Raw genomic sequence first — 18,647 nt, 5'->3', positions numbered from 1 at the left:
CGATGGCTGTGCCCCTGACTAGTAATGTGATATCCATAGATTATGTATTTCAATTGACTGATTTCCTTATATTAACTGTAACTCAGTAGAATCGTTGAAATTGTAGCATGTTGCGTTTTAGATTTTTGTTCAGTATATTTTTTAAACCAATCAAATTGAGTTTGTACTCATTTACTAACTGATGTATATGAGTAAATGGATCTCCTTCCTACTCACATGCATACTGACATCATCATTGTCATACCCATGAGCTCCACCTGCACAGAAGGTCAAAGACCCTGGGTATCTATAACATAACACAGACATATGTAAGAAGCCAACATTTTGCTACATCATGCCCTACTAAAATCCACACCAGGGTTATGTTCATAAAGTAGGGTGGAGTTTCTTAAATCGGTACCTCTCGAACAGCCATCCTGGGTTGACTATCACGCTGACGTCCTCAATGCGTCTACTGTTTGCGTAGTGGAACCGCTTGGGCAGATGGTTTTTCAGGTAAGGCTTGACCTTCTGACCGTTCTTCTTGCACTGGAATCCCAAGAAAACAACATCATATTTTTGATCAATCACTAGGTTTCTATAACAGATACGGTATTAGGGACAAAACATTATGGGACTGAATACAAACAACCTATGACCAAAGCTTTGCCTAAACATTTGATTATTCCTCAATTGGAGCATTTCCAGTCAATATGGCAGTCACGGCTAGTTTCAACTCAGGGTGAATGATTTATTGTAGCTTCTTACTCACCGTCATGTTGGCTACAAGTCGGGCCGAGTCCACTGTCAAAGGAAACAACAGGAATATGTCATTTTTATTGTGAGACAAAGAAAGGGTCCATTTTCTACATGTTTGGTCTTACACTCACAGGGTTGGTTTTTGTCATTGGATCTAATTCTCCCAAAAGGTCCCTCGTAGACATATAGATCACGAACATTTTCCACCTGGAGTAGATCCTGGAGGACTTCCTTCCTGTCACAACTTGTGTCCTCCATACCTATTGGTGTAGCCCAATACATGTTTTGTTGAAGTACATTTTTTGTTGAACTATTAAGCCACAACACGAATACAACAATACTTACTATTTTTTTCATGTTTGTAGACTAATTCCATATTATTCTAAATACATGACATTTTTAGACATACTAGGTCTATGGGAAAGAGGTCCATTTGCTGTCCAGATGTCAGATTTGTGGAGGGAAAGGGCGAATACATTTGATTCCTTTGATTTATTAGCCTCCTACCGTGGTCAGCTATGATGATGATGTTGAGACACTGATGCAGGTTCAGCTGTTTGAGTCCGTTCATCAGTTGACCAATGACCTTGTCCACTCCAGTGAGAGCCTCGATCAACTGAAATACAGTGAGAAACTTGTGAGACTGTTGTATATCTGTGACTGTAGTCTTCACTGACTTCATTGACCAAGGCTAATGGCACCCTCAGCATAATCAAACCTTGATTATTGTTAAGTACCAGTCTATTTACAAAAGAGAAACAGACTTTGACATGTGTTTACTTGTGATTTATGCATGATTATATGAAAACAAATGTGGAGTTCTACAATACGTAAATATCATTAGATCGTAACTTTGCATCATGATGATTTAACAATATGTTTGCATTTATAAGACAACTGATTTGAAGGGGCCTTTTCAATGGAGAAAAACTATACCCAACATAATTGTCAACGGCACCATTTGTTCACATGTGAGCAAGACATTGAACTTCCACCTTTTGGTGAGCACTTTAATTTGGCGTTCAGCATTGAATCTAAGCCATGTGTTTTGAAAACAGCGGTCATGGATCAAAATCATTCAGTGGGTTGCTCTGTCTATCAAATCAAATCAAATGTTTTTTGTCACCTGCACTGAACAAAACAGGTACCTTACAGTGAAATGCTTACTTGCAAGCCCTTAACCATTGATTTATATTTAATTTAACCTTAATTTAACTAGGCAAATCAGTTAAGAACAATTCAATTCTTATTTACAATGAAGGTCTACCCCGGCCAAACCCGGACGACGCTGGGCCAATTGTGCGCCGCCCTATGGGACTCCCAATCACGGCCGGATGTGATTCAGCCTAGATTCGAACCAGGGGCTGTAGTGTCCCCTCTTGAACTGAGATGCAGTGCCTTAGACCGCTATGCCACTCGGGAGCCCAAAACCAACAATGCAGTTTTAAGAAAAACAAGTGTTAAGTAGAAAATAGATTAGTAAAAAAATAAAATTACAAATAATTAAAGAGCAGCAGTAGAATAACAGTAGCAAGGATATATACAGGGGGAACCGGTACAGAGTCAATGTGTGGCGGCACAGGTTAGTCGAGGTAAATTAGGTAATATGTACATGTAGATAGAGTTAAAGTGACTATGCATAGATAATAATCAGAGAGTAGCAGCAGTGTAAAAGAGGGGGGGAATGCAAATAGTCTGGGTAGCCATTTGATTAGCTGTTACTGATTGGGGGTAGAAGCTGTTAAGAAGCCTTTTGGACTTAGACTTGGCGCTCTGGTACCGGTTTCCGTGTGGTAGCAAAGATAACAGTCTATGACTAGGGTGGCTGGAGTCTTTGACAGTTTTTAGGGCCTTCCTCTGACACCACCTGGTATTGAGGTCCTGGATGGCAGGAAGCTTGGCCTCAGTGATGTACTGGGCCGTACGCACTACCCTCTGTAGTGCCTTGCGGTCGGAGGCTGAGCAGTTGCCATACCAGTTGGTGATGGGGCAGCTGTAGGACTTTTTGAGGATCTGAGGATCCATGCCAAATCTTTTCAGTCTCCTGAGGGGGAATAGGCTATGTCGTGCCTCTTCTCGACTGTCTTGGTGTGTTTGGACCATTCTAGTTTGTTGGTGATGTGAACACCAAGGAACTTGAAGCTCTCTACCTGCTCCACTACAGCCCTGTCGATGAGAAAGGGGGCGTGCTCAGTTCTCCTTTTCCTGTAGTCCACAATCATCTCCTTTGTCTTGATCATGTTGAGGGAGAGGTTGTTATCCTGGCACCACACGGCTAGGTCTCTGACCTTCTCCTTATAGGCTGTCTCATCGTTGTTGGTGATCAGGCCTACCACTGTTGTGTCGTCGGCAAAATTAATGATGGTGTTGGAATTGTGCCTGGCCATGCAGTCATGAGTGAACAGGGAGTACAGGAGGGGACTGAGCATGCACCCCTGAGGGACCCCCATGTTGAGGATCAGCGTGGTGGATGTGTTGTTACCTACCCTTACCACCTGGGGACGGCACATCAGGAAGTCCAGGATCCAGTTGCAGAGGGAGGTGTGTAGTCCCAGGGTCCTTAGTGATGAGATATGAGTGCACCACTATGGTGTTGGACGCTGAGCTGTAGTCAATGAGTAGCATTCTCACATAGGTGTTCCTTTTGTCCAGGTGGGAAAGGGCAGTGTGGAATGCAATCTATATTGCATTGTCTGTTGATCTGTTATAGCAGTATGCAAATTGGAGTGGGTCTAGTTTTTTGGGGGATAATGGTGTTGATGTGAGCCATGACCAGCCTTTCAAAGCACTTCATGGCTACAGATGTGAGTGCTACGGGTCTGTAGTCATTTTGGCAGGTTACCTTTGTGTTCTTGGGCACAGGGACTATGGTGGTCTGCTTGAAACATGTTGGTATTACAGACTCAGTCAGGGACAGGTTGAAAATGTCAGTGAAGACACTTGCCAGTTGGTTATATTTTGTGTAAATGAGAGTTGTGTCAGGGGTTGATTATGGTGCTATAAAAGCATGTTAAAAGCAGTTACGAGAACAAAAACAAAGGGTAGTTTCGACACATGCCTGACCTAAACACAAGAAGTGAGCCTTTTTGGATTACATTACGTAACAACAAAGCAGTACATCATGACCTTTTGCTGTTTTGTCCCTGACAGGAATCGAACAACACCTTTGAGGCGGCAGCCTTAATGCTTGACTGAAATAGGTGCCAGTGCTCATTTTGTGTGCTGGTACTGTTTATATTTAGGTGCAGGAACTCTGCAGTAGTGTTATTTCTAATATTAGTTATTTTGTCATTTTGGTTATTTTATTAATAAAGATTTATGGACCATTTCATCAAAGTACTTCAGAGCGTCTGAAGTGTATCTTATTAATGCGAGAGCTTTGGACTATAAAGTTCTATCAGAAAAAATGATTATTCTGAGATAATTGGCTTTAATGCTCCGAACTCTCATTGGTTTGAATGGTGTCAGCAATTTTTATCTTGTATTATTTTGAACTTAACATGAATTGTTGCATTTAGAGTACTTTAATAGGTAGAGAACATTGAACAGAACGAGCCTATGTCAATGACATGTTTTTTTCCAATGCAGATATAGCTTTATTGTCCCAAGCTCTCAAATGGTAGATACAGTATAAGCTTAACAATCCAGAACCTGCTTTGACCTGCAGGTTGTTGTAAGGTTGTTGCACGAGAGGTATTTCAATAGTCTGCAGTTGCTTCCTCACCTCTTTTCCTTCCCTTGATATGCAATGATCTGAGAACAAACCTGTTGTTTGCCCTTCGCCTATCAAGGTATTTCAGTTAATTGCATATGAAATAACTTCAGACTAATGAGATGCATCCTGGTTGTTTTCCTTATTGACCTTACCCCTCCACTGACAGGACCAAAGCTGTGCCCCGACTTGTCCGGCTCCTCGAGGTACAACGTGAAGAAATCTGGCCTGCAGGGACAACAATTGTTATACACCACGACTTTATACACAATGCACTTTAGGCTTGAATGTCTCTGATAAAGGCTTGCTAGTAGCTGGGATGCCTCTAACTTAAATGGAGGATTTACCTCTCATTATCTGGCAACTGTAGCCACTTCAGGAGTGTGAAGACCCTCTCCTCAAAAGGTATTTTTCTGAAATGAAATGAAAGGCATGACAATAGAAAATGACAGTTCTTATCATCCAAGGGTAATAAAGCTATCGGTCTATTCATATATGAGAAAGAAGATAATTTATTCCTGATTATATTACCCGTTGTAGTCTAAGTTGATGTCTGGGAAACTGCCATTGATTTTGACATCTGAGCCAGGCCAGAAATACGTTCCTGCTCTTAGCCCTTGGTAACTGGCAGTGTGCCAAATCTACAATGACAAGGTTATGAGCGAGAATATTTTCGAATCACTCCTCAGTACTGATCGAAGTATTCGTTTGAGCAGAGAGTTGTGTTCTTTTGTGAAATACAGCAACACACAGAAATGCACAACACACAATGAAAAAATAAATACTGACGTCAGTCTGACTTTCAACGCTATGGTCAAAAGATGGCAGTAGGCCCAGTATCTGACTGTGGGAAACCAAATAAAAGTATTCTTATCTTGCTTATCTAACTCTCTAAAGGTTTCAATGTGAATGGCAGAGCAGAAAGCAGGGGGGTGTACTCACAGGCTGACCAAAGTACCATCTGGGGTTGGACTTCTCGTCGTTTGACAGACTGAAGGAAGCATCGAACACAGGGTCATACATCTTGTTGTCAACCAGTCCGTGGGACTCGGAGTACATGCCCTAAAGATGACACAGTGGACATTTTGTGAAGAAGAATACAAAATTAAATCACACAGTTTTGGCAATGACACAAACTGCTGCATATTTTTATTTCTTATACAGTTGAAGTCGGAAGTTTACATACACCTTAGCCAAATACATACAGATCAGTTTCACAATTCCCGACATTTAATCCTAGTAAAAATGTCCTGTCTTAGGTCAGTTAGGATCATCACTTTATTTAAAGAATGTGAAATGTCAGAATAATAGTAGAGAAAACAATTTATTTCAGCTTTAATATCTTTCATCACATTCCCATTGGGTCAAAAGTGTACATACACTCAATTAGTATTTGGTAGCATTGCCTTTAAATTATTTAACTTGGGTCAAACGTTTCAGGTAGCCTTCCATAAGCTTCCCACAATAAGTTGGGTGAATGTTGGCCCATTCCTCCTGACAGAGCTGGTGTAACTGAGTCAGGTTTGTAGGCCTCCTTGCTCGCACATGCTTTTTCAGTTCTGCCCACAAATTTTCGATAGCATTGAGGTCAGGACTTTGTGATGGCCACTCCAATACCTTGACTTTGTTGTCCTTAAGCCATTTTGCCATAACTTTGGAAGTATGCTTGGGGTCATTAACCATTTAGAAGACCCATTTGCGACCAAGCTTTAACTTCCTGACTGATGTCTTGAGATGTTGCTTCAATATAGCCACATAATTTTCCTTTCTCATGACGCCATCTATTTTGTGAAGTGCACCAGTCCCTCCTGTAGCAAAGCATCCCCACAACATGATGCTGCCACCCCCGTCCTTCATGGTTGGGATGGTGTTCTTCGACTTGCAAGCATCCCCCTTTTTCCTCCAAACATAACGATGGTCATTATGGCCAAACAGTTCTATTTTTGTTTCATCAGACCAGAGGCTATTTCTCCAAAAATACCAATCTTTGTCCCCATGTGCAGTTGCAAACCGTAGTCTGGATTTTTGTATGGTTTTGGAGCAGTGGCTTCTTCCTTGCTGACTGACTTTTCAGGTTATGTCAACATAGGACTCGTTTTTATTGTGGATATACAGTGCCTTGCGAAAGTATTCGGCCCCCTTGAACATTGCGACCTTTTGCCACATTTCAGGCTTCAAACATAAAGATATAAAACTGTATTTTTTTGTGAAGAATCAACAACAAGTGGGACACAATCATAAAGTGGAACGACATTTATTGGATATTTCAAACTTTTTTAACAAATCAAAAACTGAAAAATTGGGCGTGCAAAATTATTCAGCCCCTTTACTTTCAGTGCAGCAAACTCTCTCCAGAAGTTCAGTGAGGATCTCTGAATGATCCAATGTTGACCTAAATGACTAATGATGATAAATACAATCCACCTGTGTGTAATCAAGTCTCCGTATAAATGCACCTGCACTGTGATAGTCTCAGAGGTCCGTTAAAAGCGCAGAGAGCATCATGAAGAACAAGGAACACACCAGGGAGGTCCGAGATACTGTTGTGAAGAAGTTTAAAGCCGGATTTGGATACAAAAAGATTTCCCAAGCTTTAAACATCCCAAGGAGCACTGTGCAAGCGATAATATTGAAATGGAAGGAGTATCAGACCACTGCAAATCTACCAAGACCTGGCCGTCCCTCTAAACTTTCAGCTCATACAAGGAGAAGACTGATCAGAGATGCAGCCAAGAGGCCCATGATCACTCTGGATGAACTGCAGAGATCTACAGCTGAGGTGGGAGACTCTGTCCATAGGACAACAATCAGTCGTATATTGCACAAATCTGGCCTTTATGGAGGAGTGGCAAGAAGAAAGCCATTTCTTAAAGATATCCATAAAAAGTGTTGTTTAAAGTTTGCCACAAGCCACCTGGGAGACACACCAAACATGTGGAAGAAGGTGCTCTGGTCAGATGAAACCAAAATTGAACTTTTTGGCAACAATGCAAAACGTTATGTTTGGCGTAAAAGCAAAACAGCTGAACACACCATCCCCACTGTCAAACATGGTGGTGGCAGTATCATGGTTTGGGCCTGCTTTTCTTCAGCAGGGACAGGGAAGATGGTTAAAATTGATGGGAAGATGGATGGAGCCAAATACAGGACCATTCTGGAAGAAAACCTGATGGAGTCTGCAAAAGACCTGAGACTGGGACGGAGATTGGTCTTCCAACAAGACAATGATCCAAAACATAAAGCAAAATCTACAATGGAATGGTTCAAAATTAAACATATCCAGGTGTTAGAATGGCCAAGTCAAAGTCCAGAACTGAATCCAATCGAGAATCTGTGGAAAGAACTGAAAACTGCTGTTCACAAATGCTCTCCATCCAACCTCACTGAGCTCGAGCTGTTTTGCAAGGAGGAATGGGAAAAAATGTCAGTCTCTCGATGTGCAAAACTGATAGACATACCCCAAGCGACTTACAGCTGTAATCGCAGCAAAAGGTGGCGCTACAAAGTATTAACTTAAGGGGGCTGAATAATTTTGCACGCCCAATTTTTCAGTTTTTGATTTGTTAAAAAAGTTTGAAATATCCAATAAATGTCGTTCCACTTCATGATTGTGTCCCACTTGTTGATTCTTCACAAAAAAATACAGTTTTATATCTTTATGTTTGAAGCCTGAAATGTGGCAAAAGGTCGCAAAGTTCAAGGGGGCCGAATACTTTCGCAAGGCACTGTAGATACTTTCGTACCTGTTTTCTCCAGCATCTTCATAAGGTCCTTTGCTGTTGTTCTGGGATTGATTTGCACTTTTCACACCAAAGTACGTTCATCTCTAGGAGACAGAACGCGTCTCCTTCCTGAGCGGTATGACGGCTGCGTGGTCCCATGGTGTTTATACTTGCGTACTATTGTTTCTACAGATGAATGTGGTACCTTCAGGCATTTGGAAATTGCTCCAAAGGATAAAACAAACTTGTGGAGGTCTACAATTTTTCTGAGGTCTTTGCTGATTTCTTTAGATTTTTCCATAATGTCAACCAAAGAGGCACTGAGTTTGAAGGTAGCCCTTGAAATATATCCACAGGCACACCTCCAATTGACTCAATGATGTCAATGATGTCAATTAGCCTATCAGAAGCTTCTAAAGCCATGACATAATTTTCTGGAAATTTCCAGCTGTTTAAAGGCACAGTCAACTTAGCGTATGTAAACTTCTGACCCACTGGAATTGTGATACTGTGAAATAATCGGTCTGTAAACAATTGTTGTAAAAATTACTTGTGGCATGCACAAAGTAGATGTCCTAACCGACTTGCCAAAACTATAGTTTGTTAACAAGAAATGTGTGGAGTGGTTGATAAACAAGTTTTAATGACTCCAACCTAAGTGTATGTAAACTTCCCGACTTCAACTGTATATTTGATATCCCCTTGTTGGCTGATATACAATTCTGTGGTTCTTTTAAAAAGTAATACCTGTCATAGTGCACAACAATGGGTTTGTGTGTGAGGATATATACAGTATGAGGCTAACCGTCGCAATGGTGTAGTGATTCGGGAAGGTAATGCTGGGGAACACAGGCTGCATGTAAGGCGCAGAGGTGCCACAGGTTCCTGTTAGAGGGATAAGGAAAAAGATTAGCCCTTATGTGCAAGCCCATTGGTATGGTTAAGGCAGTTGAACAGGGATGATGGCACAAGCTGATCCCATCTGACAAAGGGATGATGGGACCCACTCAGTTTGTCTAGGACGGGGATGAGGGAACTCCATGTTTGTTGATACTCTGCTCTCAAGCCGTCCAGTGAGATGAGGAGCAGCGGCTGCAGTTTAAAGCTAAGGGTAAAAATATAGATTTTTAGAAACATTTAGAAAATATGTAGAATTTTACATTTTACATTTAGTTTAGTAATTCAGGTAGATATTGAAGCCTTTTTTAATCATCTTGGCATTCTTGTTTTTTTTCAATTTTGTGCATTCCTTTATACGCTAAAACATACTTCGCTGGACATTTAGGGCTCGCCAAATCCACACAGTCATCTGCCACCCATTCTGTCTCTCCTTCATTTATGGGAAAACAAGTACAAGTGAGAAAATTGAAGAAGAAAAAATCATTTCAAATGTTCCTCCAAATCTGTCTCAATGCAAACATTTGAGCTATTGAGGATACATGGATACATGGTAATGTGTACATTGACGTGTACATTTCATAAAGTTCTTCTCACCTTGACAGACATGTTTGAAGTTGGTACAACAGTCACCAGCACCCAGACAGTCGTCAGAGCAGTGGCACCTGCTCTCCGCCAACCTCGTTTCTCCACAGCGCAGTTTGGTGCACTCCCATTGTTGAGCTGTTGGATTAAACCATTAGAAGTGGTGAAGCTAGTTAAACCATAATAAGCTAACATGTGAACAAGGAAACAATTCTGTCATCAAAGTTCAGTGTTTTCTTAGTTGAATAATGTGGTAGACTTGAACCCTATTGGTCCTAATATGCTATCATAAAAAATTATACAACATGACAACACCCAGTGGCGGTCTGTGCCGTTTATGATGAGGGAGGACGTTTTGTTTTTCATGAGCATTACCTTATTTCTATTACAGCATATTGGATGTCATTCATATTCCATTCACCCAGTTCAATGTAACATCGATAGGTTTAAGCTACTACATAATACTCTAATTTCCCCTATATCATGAGGTTGCTAAAACCTAGCCTATGAATGAAAGCTTACAACATAGGTTCACGCAGGTCAAGAGAAACGTGAGGCCTTGCACACTCTTGCCTGCATCTAGCTGGTAAAGAGGGTGTAATCATTAGTCCAACAGTTGCAAACGAGAGTTCAGGGATGTTCATCCCTATTTCGTTCTGTTTGCTTCCGTTTAAGAAACGTTTTTCAACAGAATTGGTGGAATGTTCACTTTCATAGCAGCCACGTTGTACTCATTCTCGCATCTATTCACTCTCCTCCTCTCACCTTGTCCCTTCGTTTGTGGACTTCAATGCACAACACATCACCTGTGACCAGGTGAAAAAACCTTTCCAAGCCAAACCATATCATAACCACTACACACAGCCTACATCATTGTCACCATATTAGCTAAAGGAACATCATAGTCAACATAGCTAATATAACTAACATGTTAGTAAACCCGCTACAATCATGCAGTAAAGGTACAGTGTATAGTCAGTAAGCAGTTTAGCAGTTACACCGGCGGGCCCCGGTGGCAATATATTTGTAAAACCAAAAGCTTATCTTGACTTGGAAGAGTTCCAGTGTTGTGTTGGATAGTCATAGCCAGCTAGATAACATAGAATCCCCCTATTTGAGCCGGGTGTTTGAGTAGGCTAAACTAGCTAGCTGATTTTGCTTGCTAAGTAAGTGAAAATGTAAAAAAATATGAAATCTCTATCTCTTTCATGCTTCTCCTTCATTTTTGAAGAAATGAATTTGTTCAAAACTATTTAACTACTGTCTTTGTCTCTCTTTGAGTCAACTACTCACCACATTTTATGCACTGCAGTGCTAGCTAGCTGTAGCTTATGCTTTCAGTACTAGATTCATTCTCTAATCCTTTGACCGGGTGGACAACATGTCAGTTCATGCTACCAGAGCTCTGATAGGTTGGAGGATGTCCTCCGGAAGTTGTCATAATTACTGTGATAATCTATGGTAGGGGGTGAGAACCATAAGCCTCCTAGGATTTGTATTGAAGTCAATATATCCAGAGGAGAACGGAAGCTAGCTGTCCTCCGGCTAAACCATGGTGCTACAGAGTGCTGTTGAGGCTACTACAGACTTTCATTGCAAAACTGTATTTTTCATTGCAAAACAATTATTTGGTGACGTGAATATATTTAGTTTTATCTAAACTAAATATATTTTATTTTAATGAAATTCACTGAGGAGATTGTCCTCCCATTCCTCCTCTGAGGAGCCTCCACTGATAACACCATACTTTTCAAATGTATTCATATCAGTATGCCAATGTATGAGTTCAATTTGTGAGGACATTCAGTGGGTGATATAGGGCAAGGGTTCCCAAACTTTTTCACTCAGGGTCCCTGTTCCAGCATTGGGTAACATCCCGCACCCCAAATTTCTGACAAGTTATAAATAGCTCTCTAAGGTATGCAATGACTAACATGGCAAGTGGAACTGCACTATGTAATTTCGAAATTGTGCATTCTACTATTACTGCCCCCGCTAGGTGGCGCACCCCAATTTACAGTAAACATGGCTCACTTGGTTGGAAACAGATGTCCTGAAAGTCATAGCAACAGTTATTGTTGATGACACACTGAGTATCACAGCGACAGCCTGGTGTCTCATCGTCAAAGGGCTCGTAGCATCTGTTCTTGCAGGAGGTAGTGGGAACCACTGGAACACATGAAGGTACACTGAGCATTTCCAGTTGATTTCACAGGTGCAGCTTATACAGTAGAACAGGGGGCACCAACTGATGGCTCGAGGGCCAAATCCGGCCCACGAGCCAATTTGATTTCGCACACCAAGGTAGTCTTCATTTATTGTTGAAGTGGTGATATCAAATATCACATATAATTGTAGTTTTACATATTGTGGTTGTGTACGTGATTTTTTTACAGAATCTGCTCCAATAAGAAATAGTGTACCTTTGTTTCGACAGTCCTCTAGTTGTAAACCAAGCCCCAGTCCGAGCCCTAGGATTATGGTGACCATAGAGATCGCCAAAGCCCCTATCTACACATATAGACACACACAAACACATACATGCATGTAAGCGCACACACACACACACACACAAACATACACACACAGTATCAGTACAAGTATCAACCACAAAGACACTAGTTGCACTATTTTTTAATACAAAATGTTTTTGAAAAAAGGGCATCCCATTTACTGTGGTATACCAAGACGGTAACACTTCACAATAAGGTTCCATTTGTAAAGGGTTTATAAAGGGTTTGTAATTACGATACTAACACTTATTTAATCATTTTTAAATGCATTATTAACCATAAATAAATGGGTTATAACAAATTAGTCAAAATAGTGCTTGCCAAATAGTGAGCCACTATTTACCTCAAGCTATTAACCATTTATAAATGCACTTCCAAATGCGTATAATATTGATGTGTCATCATGCAACCTTATTTTCAATGGTTGCACAGTTAAACTATAGTCATTTTCTCACTTATGGGTGTGATGCATTGTTGCTCTGTCCCAGGAACAGAAGAGGTTGGTTTTCAGACCAACGGTCAACTCCCATGATGTGTCTTTCCCCCACGTTTGAAACACTGATGATGCATTGGTACACATATTTAAGGCCTCATCTGAAGAGACCTCATCTGAAGATCTCAAGCCATATTACTGGTGTGGTTCGCTGGTTTCTGAAAAATGTCCCCTACTTTGTGAGATCTGCCCAAACTTGCTTGAAATAAAGATGACCTGGAACGTGTCCAGAATGTTGTGTTGACACTGACATTATGTGACAGTGCGTAATGAAGAATCATGATGGACGTGGCTATGAGAAGTGTGCAAAGTCCAGACAGAAGAGATTGCATGAAATAATCATTGTTCACAGGATCAAAATGTTGATAAGGAGAGAGGGTAAATTCTCTATGCAATTTGTTTAACTTTTGAATACAGAAATTCTGCTGGATGATTTAGCACGCTGCTCAGTTAGCTAAATTTAGCTAGCTTTTGTGGTTTAGCATGCTAGCTAGCTCTAGTAGTTATCTAACTAGCTGTTAGCTGGTAAGTTAACTAGCTAGCATTCTTTTTCAGCACACTAACATGAGTGACTCCAATTTTAAGACGAACTTACTAGCTAGCTAGCTAACTAGGCAGTGTATTAGCAAAAATTGTGATAACTAGCTAAACCCTTTCATCTGTGATAGCTAGCTATTGGTGTTAGCAAGTTTTCTTTTTATTTTACCTTTATTTAACCAGGTAGGCTAGTTGAGAACAAGTTCTCATTTGCACCTGCGACCTGGCCAAGATAAAGCAAAGCAGTTCGACACATACAACAACACAGAGTTACATGTTAAACACGGGCTAATATTAGTTTTAGCTAGCAGTGGATAACATAACTAGCTACGGCTAAATGGTGGAAATCATGATGATGATATCCAAGCCCGACTCCAACACCATCATTAAGTTGACCGACAACGATGAGACAGCCTATAGGGAGGAGCTCCAGAGACACTGGCAGTGTGGTGCCAGGACAACAACCTCTCCCTCAACGTGATCAAGACAAATGATATGATTGTGGACTTCAAGAAAAGGAGGGACGAGCACACCCCCATTCTCATCATCAGGGCTGTAGTCGAGCAGGTAGAGAGCTTCAAGTTCACCAACAAACTATCATGGTCCAAACATATCAAGACAATCGTGAAGAGGGCTCGACAACACCTATTCCCCCGCAGGAGACTGAAAAGATTTGTCATGGGTCCTCAGATCCTCAAAAAGTTCTACAGCTGCACCATCGAGACCTTCCTAACTGGTTGCATGACTGCCTGGTATGGCAACTGTTCGGCCTCCGACTGCAAGGCACTACATGGGGTAGTGCCTGTACATCACTGGGGCCAAGCTTCCTGCCATCCAGGACCTCAGAGGAAGGCCCTAAAACCCCATGGAATCTGTTTTTCTTCAATATAGCCACGCAGCACACTGAACATCCCCTGTGCCGTTTCATGCTCTGGAATTGTGAGACAGAACAATATGTCTTCGTGAGTAGCATCCCCGACATGTAGCAAACAAAAGTCATTGATTGCATGGGCATCTCGGCCCTCACAGCTAACATTTGGAGAGCATAAGCTGGGGAGTTTTTGAGTTGTTCAGTCAGTTTCCTCCTAATTGATAGCTATAGCATACATTCTTAGTTTCACAGGGTTATCTGGCAAAGGTATTGATTATGCACACCTGTCACCATCTTTACGCACATCAACGATCATTGGACTCACCTGGACTCCTTCACGTTGTTGATTGCCCCCTCTATCTGTTTGTTCCTCAGTTTTGTGATCCGTGTCATCATTATTTTCATCATGTCGTTTTGTTCCCCCCGTCCAGACGCTGTTCTTCTTTTGTTTGATGTCCGTCTTCCATTAAATGTTCACTCCCTGTCCTTGCTTCTCGTCTCCAGCGTCGGTCCTTACAGAATGCTGACACCACTATTTGAAGCATCGGGGAGTTTTTGTTTTTAGTGGTGATGTCGGGTCCGGGTGCCGGATCCTGCCTCAACCGGATCGTCAGGATCCCATGCCTCAGCCGGCCAGTCCGGCGCCCATGCCTTGGCCGGCCCGTCAAGCTCACCCATGTGGGATGCCGGGTGGCGCCCCTAGAGGGGGGATACTGTCACGCCTGTTCCCACTTCCCCTCACTGCCGCTCGAGGGTGCCAGGCTGCCCTTCATTACTCGCACCTTTCACCATCATTACGCACATCAACGATCATTGGACTCACCTGGACTCCTTCACATTGTTGATTGCCCCATCTATCTGTTTGTTCCTCAGTTTTGTGATCCATATCAGCATTAATTTCATCATGTCGTTTTGTTCCCCCCGTCCAGAAGCTGTTCTTCTTTTGTTTGATGTCCGTCTTCCATTAAATGTTCACTCCCTGTACTTGCTTCTCGTCTCCAGCGTCGGTCCTTACACATTTAGATTTGTAAGGTTAACCATATTACAGTGATTTAGGAAGACAAAGATGATTTTATAATATTAAGAATTAAACATATATTTTGGAAATTCTCCCGCGACCCCATTTGTCATTTTTTTATTAATCTGTCAATTTCTCTTCTGATTTGTAATGTTAAAAAGGGGATAAAAATACCCCCTGTTTATCTGAATTAGATAGACTACTCACTATTCCAATGATAGGCTACAGATTTGAGTCACTGCAATTAAAATAGTTTTCCCAATGTATCCTTCTATTAAATTCTATTTTATTTTCTTACTATGTATTGCATATTTGAGGAGATTACTGTATATACTGTTAGAAATGTTTGTAACAACATGAATAGAAGGCCAGAAGTTTTCCACTTTCTTTTAAGGTATTTTGTTTTTTGAAGTTATAAATACTGGTAGTCCTAACTCATTAATAAATGGTCAATATGTTTCCACTTTCTTTAAAGTTTATAGATCTGTCATTCTCATTGAAAGCAAGTCTAAGAAGTGATACATCTGTTTTATGTGTGCTATTTCAATGCTTCCTGTTACGTTTTATTTTTCCATCTTTTACTTTCGGTTTTGTACACCAGCTTCAAACAGCTGAAAATACAATATCTGTCACGCCCTGACCTTAGTTATCTATGGTTTATGTATTATTTTGGTCAGGTCAGGGTGTGACGAGGGTGGATATGTGTTTTTCCCTGTCTAGGGTTTTTGTAAATCTATGGGGGTTTGTATGTCTAGGTAATGTAGGACTATGGTGGCCTGAATTGGTTCCCAATCAGAGGCAGCTGTTTATCGTTGTCTCTGATTGGGGATCCTATTTAGGTTGCCATTTTCCATTTTGGTTTTGTGGGTTATTGTCTATGTGTCCTTGCCTGTCAGCACTCGGTTTATGTAGCGTCACGTTTGTTTAGTGTTACTTCTTTTAATAAAGAAAGATGTATTCATATCGCGCTGCGCCTTGGTCTCATCAATACGACGAACGTGACAATATCTTTGGTTATGGAAAATATATTTCACACCGGTTTAGATGGTACAATGATTCTCTACACAACGACTGCTCATAAACATAAACTGAAATTAGTCTAACTATTAGAATTTCAGCAACCAGGAAATGGTGGAGCGATATTGCAACTTTAATAGTATTTTGTGATAACTTGTTGTTTAAGAAACATGATACTTTTAGCAGTTATACATGTCGATAACTCAGTTATAGATGTGTATAGGTCTGTCACCTTTAAAATAAGGTATACTTTTAGCAGTTATACATGTGGGTAAATCATTTATAGATGATTTGAGAGTTCAGTCAGAAGTTAGACATACTTATAGGCAGTATTGGGTACTCATCACTACACACATGAGAGAGGATTCAACACTTTGTTAAATATGTTCCGTCAATGAATGGTGGGTGTGAAGACTAAAACAATCAACGCTGTGAGAGGATACCTCCTCCAATGTTTCACCAATCAAAGGTATTACGGTTACCATTTCACACCAGAGCGTTCACCGTACTTAAACTACCACAGAGAAGTGATGTTTGTTGATATAATCTGGTAATCTGTTAAGGGGTAATGATTGAATAATGTCCTGGATGTAAATTACCAGGGCATCAGGTTTTCAAAGGTCAGTCAAGATACATCATAAAAACCATCCTCTGTTCCTGGGACAGAGCAACAATGCATCACACCCAAAAGTTAAATGACTATAGTTTAACTGTGCAACCATTGAACATTTGGTTGCAAGATGACATAAAGGTTAATCTTATAAACATTTCCAAGTGCATATATAAATGGTTAATAACGGGAGGTAAATATTGGCTTACTATTTGACTAACACTGACCAGTTATTACACTATTTTGGCCAATGTGATATAACCGTTTATTAATGGGTTATAAGGCATTTACAAATGGTTAAATAACCGTTCTATCCCATTTATTACCCCTTCACAAATGGAACCTTATGGTAAAGTGTTCCGGGAAAAAAAATGTAGGGTTGCTGAGTCACTGTGGAGAACATATGGTAAAAAATGAGAAAAGGACACAAATACACTGGGCATGTGGAGTGGGCAATACACAATAAGCACACATCTGTGATGGTAAAGCTACCAGTCCCACTGAAACACTTCATACCCTTCATATGCCTTACGGGTATCCTTTTGATTGTCATGATCATTTTTTTGTAGTGCATTTCATGAGTAGTGTAAGTATTATTCTAAGAGTAGTTTATTTGTATGCATTATAAAGTACAATTGCACCCTTTCCCATAAATCCAATCAATCTTATGCATATCCTATCTCGATAACACTTAAAACTACTTAAAGCCTGCCGGTATGTTTTATACCGTTTTATATTAAGCATTTATGAGCCTTTGTAAGGTTTTATAATAACGATTATAATAATAATAATAATGTCTATGTATCAACATTTCAACTGGCTGGTATTTACCAGTGATTATGAGACAAAAGTCTTACAATACATTATGACTGCATCATGATAAATATTACCTGCAGGCTTTCAGTTTAGTGTTACCCATATCTCATTGTACACCACTTCCATTAGTGAAGCATTCAAAAGAAGCTGGATGTTGGATGCACTTACGACAAGAGTCTTCTTTCCCTGCAACTCCTTGCTTATCCCCATACTTGAGAGCTGTCCAGCTCTGAACACAGCCAACACGAGGTGCTACTTCACCACAACAGTGAACTCTGGAACTCCATGAGTGTGGGAAAGTCATTTATTGTCAGAAGAGGGAACTTCGTGTTTCTGCAACTGTAAAAGGCAAGAGACCAATTGAAAGCTTTGGGAACCTGTCCAGAACTCACCTGATATTAAGCTTTACAGGAAACGCTAATGATTTACAGGGAAGACGTTTTGCAACTCTGATTTTTACAATGTTCAGATCTGATTGCAGAGGGCTAAAAGGTTAGAGAGGCGAGCCAGCAACCGGAGCGTTTCGAGTTCAAATCCGGGGTCCAACAAGAAAATCTGTTGGGAAGTGAGCTGGCAGGCAGAGGGTTGCTGGTATCAAATTCTAGATGCCATTGCCTGCTGTTGTGCCCTTGAGCAAAACACTTAACCCCCCACAATAGCTCCCCGCACCTCTCCAAAAGCCTGTGTATATATGTGTCTTTCAGAGTGGTTGGGTTGAAAGTGAAAGTCAGATTTCGGTTGGACCCAGTGTGCAATTGACCAATAAAGTGATGTTAATCTTAAAATCAATATTTTATGAGAGTAGGAGACTTTATTAATTAATAGGGCAAGTATTGCCCTGGTATTATTAGGAATTGGTGAACAATTGTTGATGGTGCAATTGTTGAAATAAAGAAATATAGATAATTAAATCAGCAATCGAAACAATAATAAAGCGTTTCCCCCACCCCTGTTTCAGTAAAAAGCTAGGGGTGGGACTGGAGAAATGTACTGTAACCACTCGCAAATTCTTATACGGAGCTATGGATGCAAAAATGACAGTGTTATTCTGTATGTCGCTCTGGAGGAACTGCCCCTCCCTACCTTCAGGCTATGCTCAAACCCAACACCCCAACCCA

General features: G+C 40.8%; 1 protein-coding gene across 1 annotated transcript in view; it reads right to left on the bottom strand.

The window, feature by feature from the left end:
* Nucleotides 1–17,900, bottom strand: part of LOC110496257 (venom phosphodiesterase 1) — a 37,607-nt gene extending 19,707 nt beyond the window's left edge. Inside the window, exons 1-16 of the mRNA XM_021572044.3 lie at nucleotides 17,698–17,900; nucleotides 12,078–12,165; nucleotides 11,689–11,823; nucleotides 9,667–9,792; nucleotides 9,442–9,502; nucleotides 9,180–9,277; nucleotides 8,978–9,057; nucleotides 5,393–5,512; nucleotides 4,982–5,091; nucleotides 4,798–4,863; nucleotides 4,606–4,678; nucleotides 1,246–1,354; nucleotides 870–998; nucleotides 752–783; nucleotides 401–528; nucleotides 217–286 (exon numbers count right to left, since the gene is read on the bottom strand). Of these exons, the coding sequence (XP_021427719.2) occupies nucleotides 217–286; nucleotides 401–528; nucleotides 752–783; nucleotides 870–998; nucleotides 1,246–1,354; nucleotides 4,606–4,678; nucleotides 4,798–4,863; nucleotides 4,982–5,091; nucleotides 5,393–5,512; nucleotides 8,978–9,057; nucleotides 9,180–9,277; nucleotides 9,442–9,502; nucleotides 9,667–9,792; nucleotides 11,689–11,823; nucleotides 12,078–12,165; nucleotides 17,698–17,739 (1,467 nt within the window). The 5' untranslated portion in view covers nucleotides 17,740–17,900. The remainder of the gene's footprint in view (nucleotides 1–216; nucleotides 287–400; nucleotides 529–751; nucleotides 784–869; nucleotides 999–1,245; nucleotides 1,355–4,605; nucleotides 4,679–4,797; nucleotides 4,864–4,981; nucleotides 5,092–5,392; nucleotides 5,513–8,977; nucleotides 9,058–9,179; nucleotides 9,278–9,441; nucleotides 9,503–9,666; nucleotides 9,793–11,688; nucleotides 11,824–12,077; nucleotides 12,166–17,697) is intronic.
* Nucleotides 17,901–18,647: the final 747 nt, after the last annotated feature.

This window comes from Oncorhynchus mykiss, chromosome 18 (assembly GCF_057628025.1).
Source record: "Oncorhynchus mykiss isolate SJ-2025 chromosome 18, ASM5762802v1, whole genome shotgun sequence".
NCBI lineage: Eukaryota > Metazoa > Chordata > Actinopteri > Salmoniformes > Salmonidae > Oncorhynchus > Oncorhynchus mykiss.
This window is presented reverse-complemented; position numbering and strand designations above follow the sequence as displayed.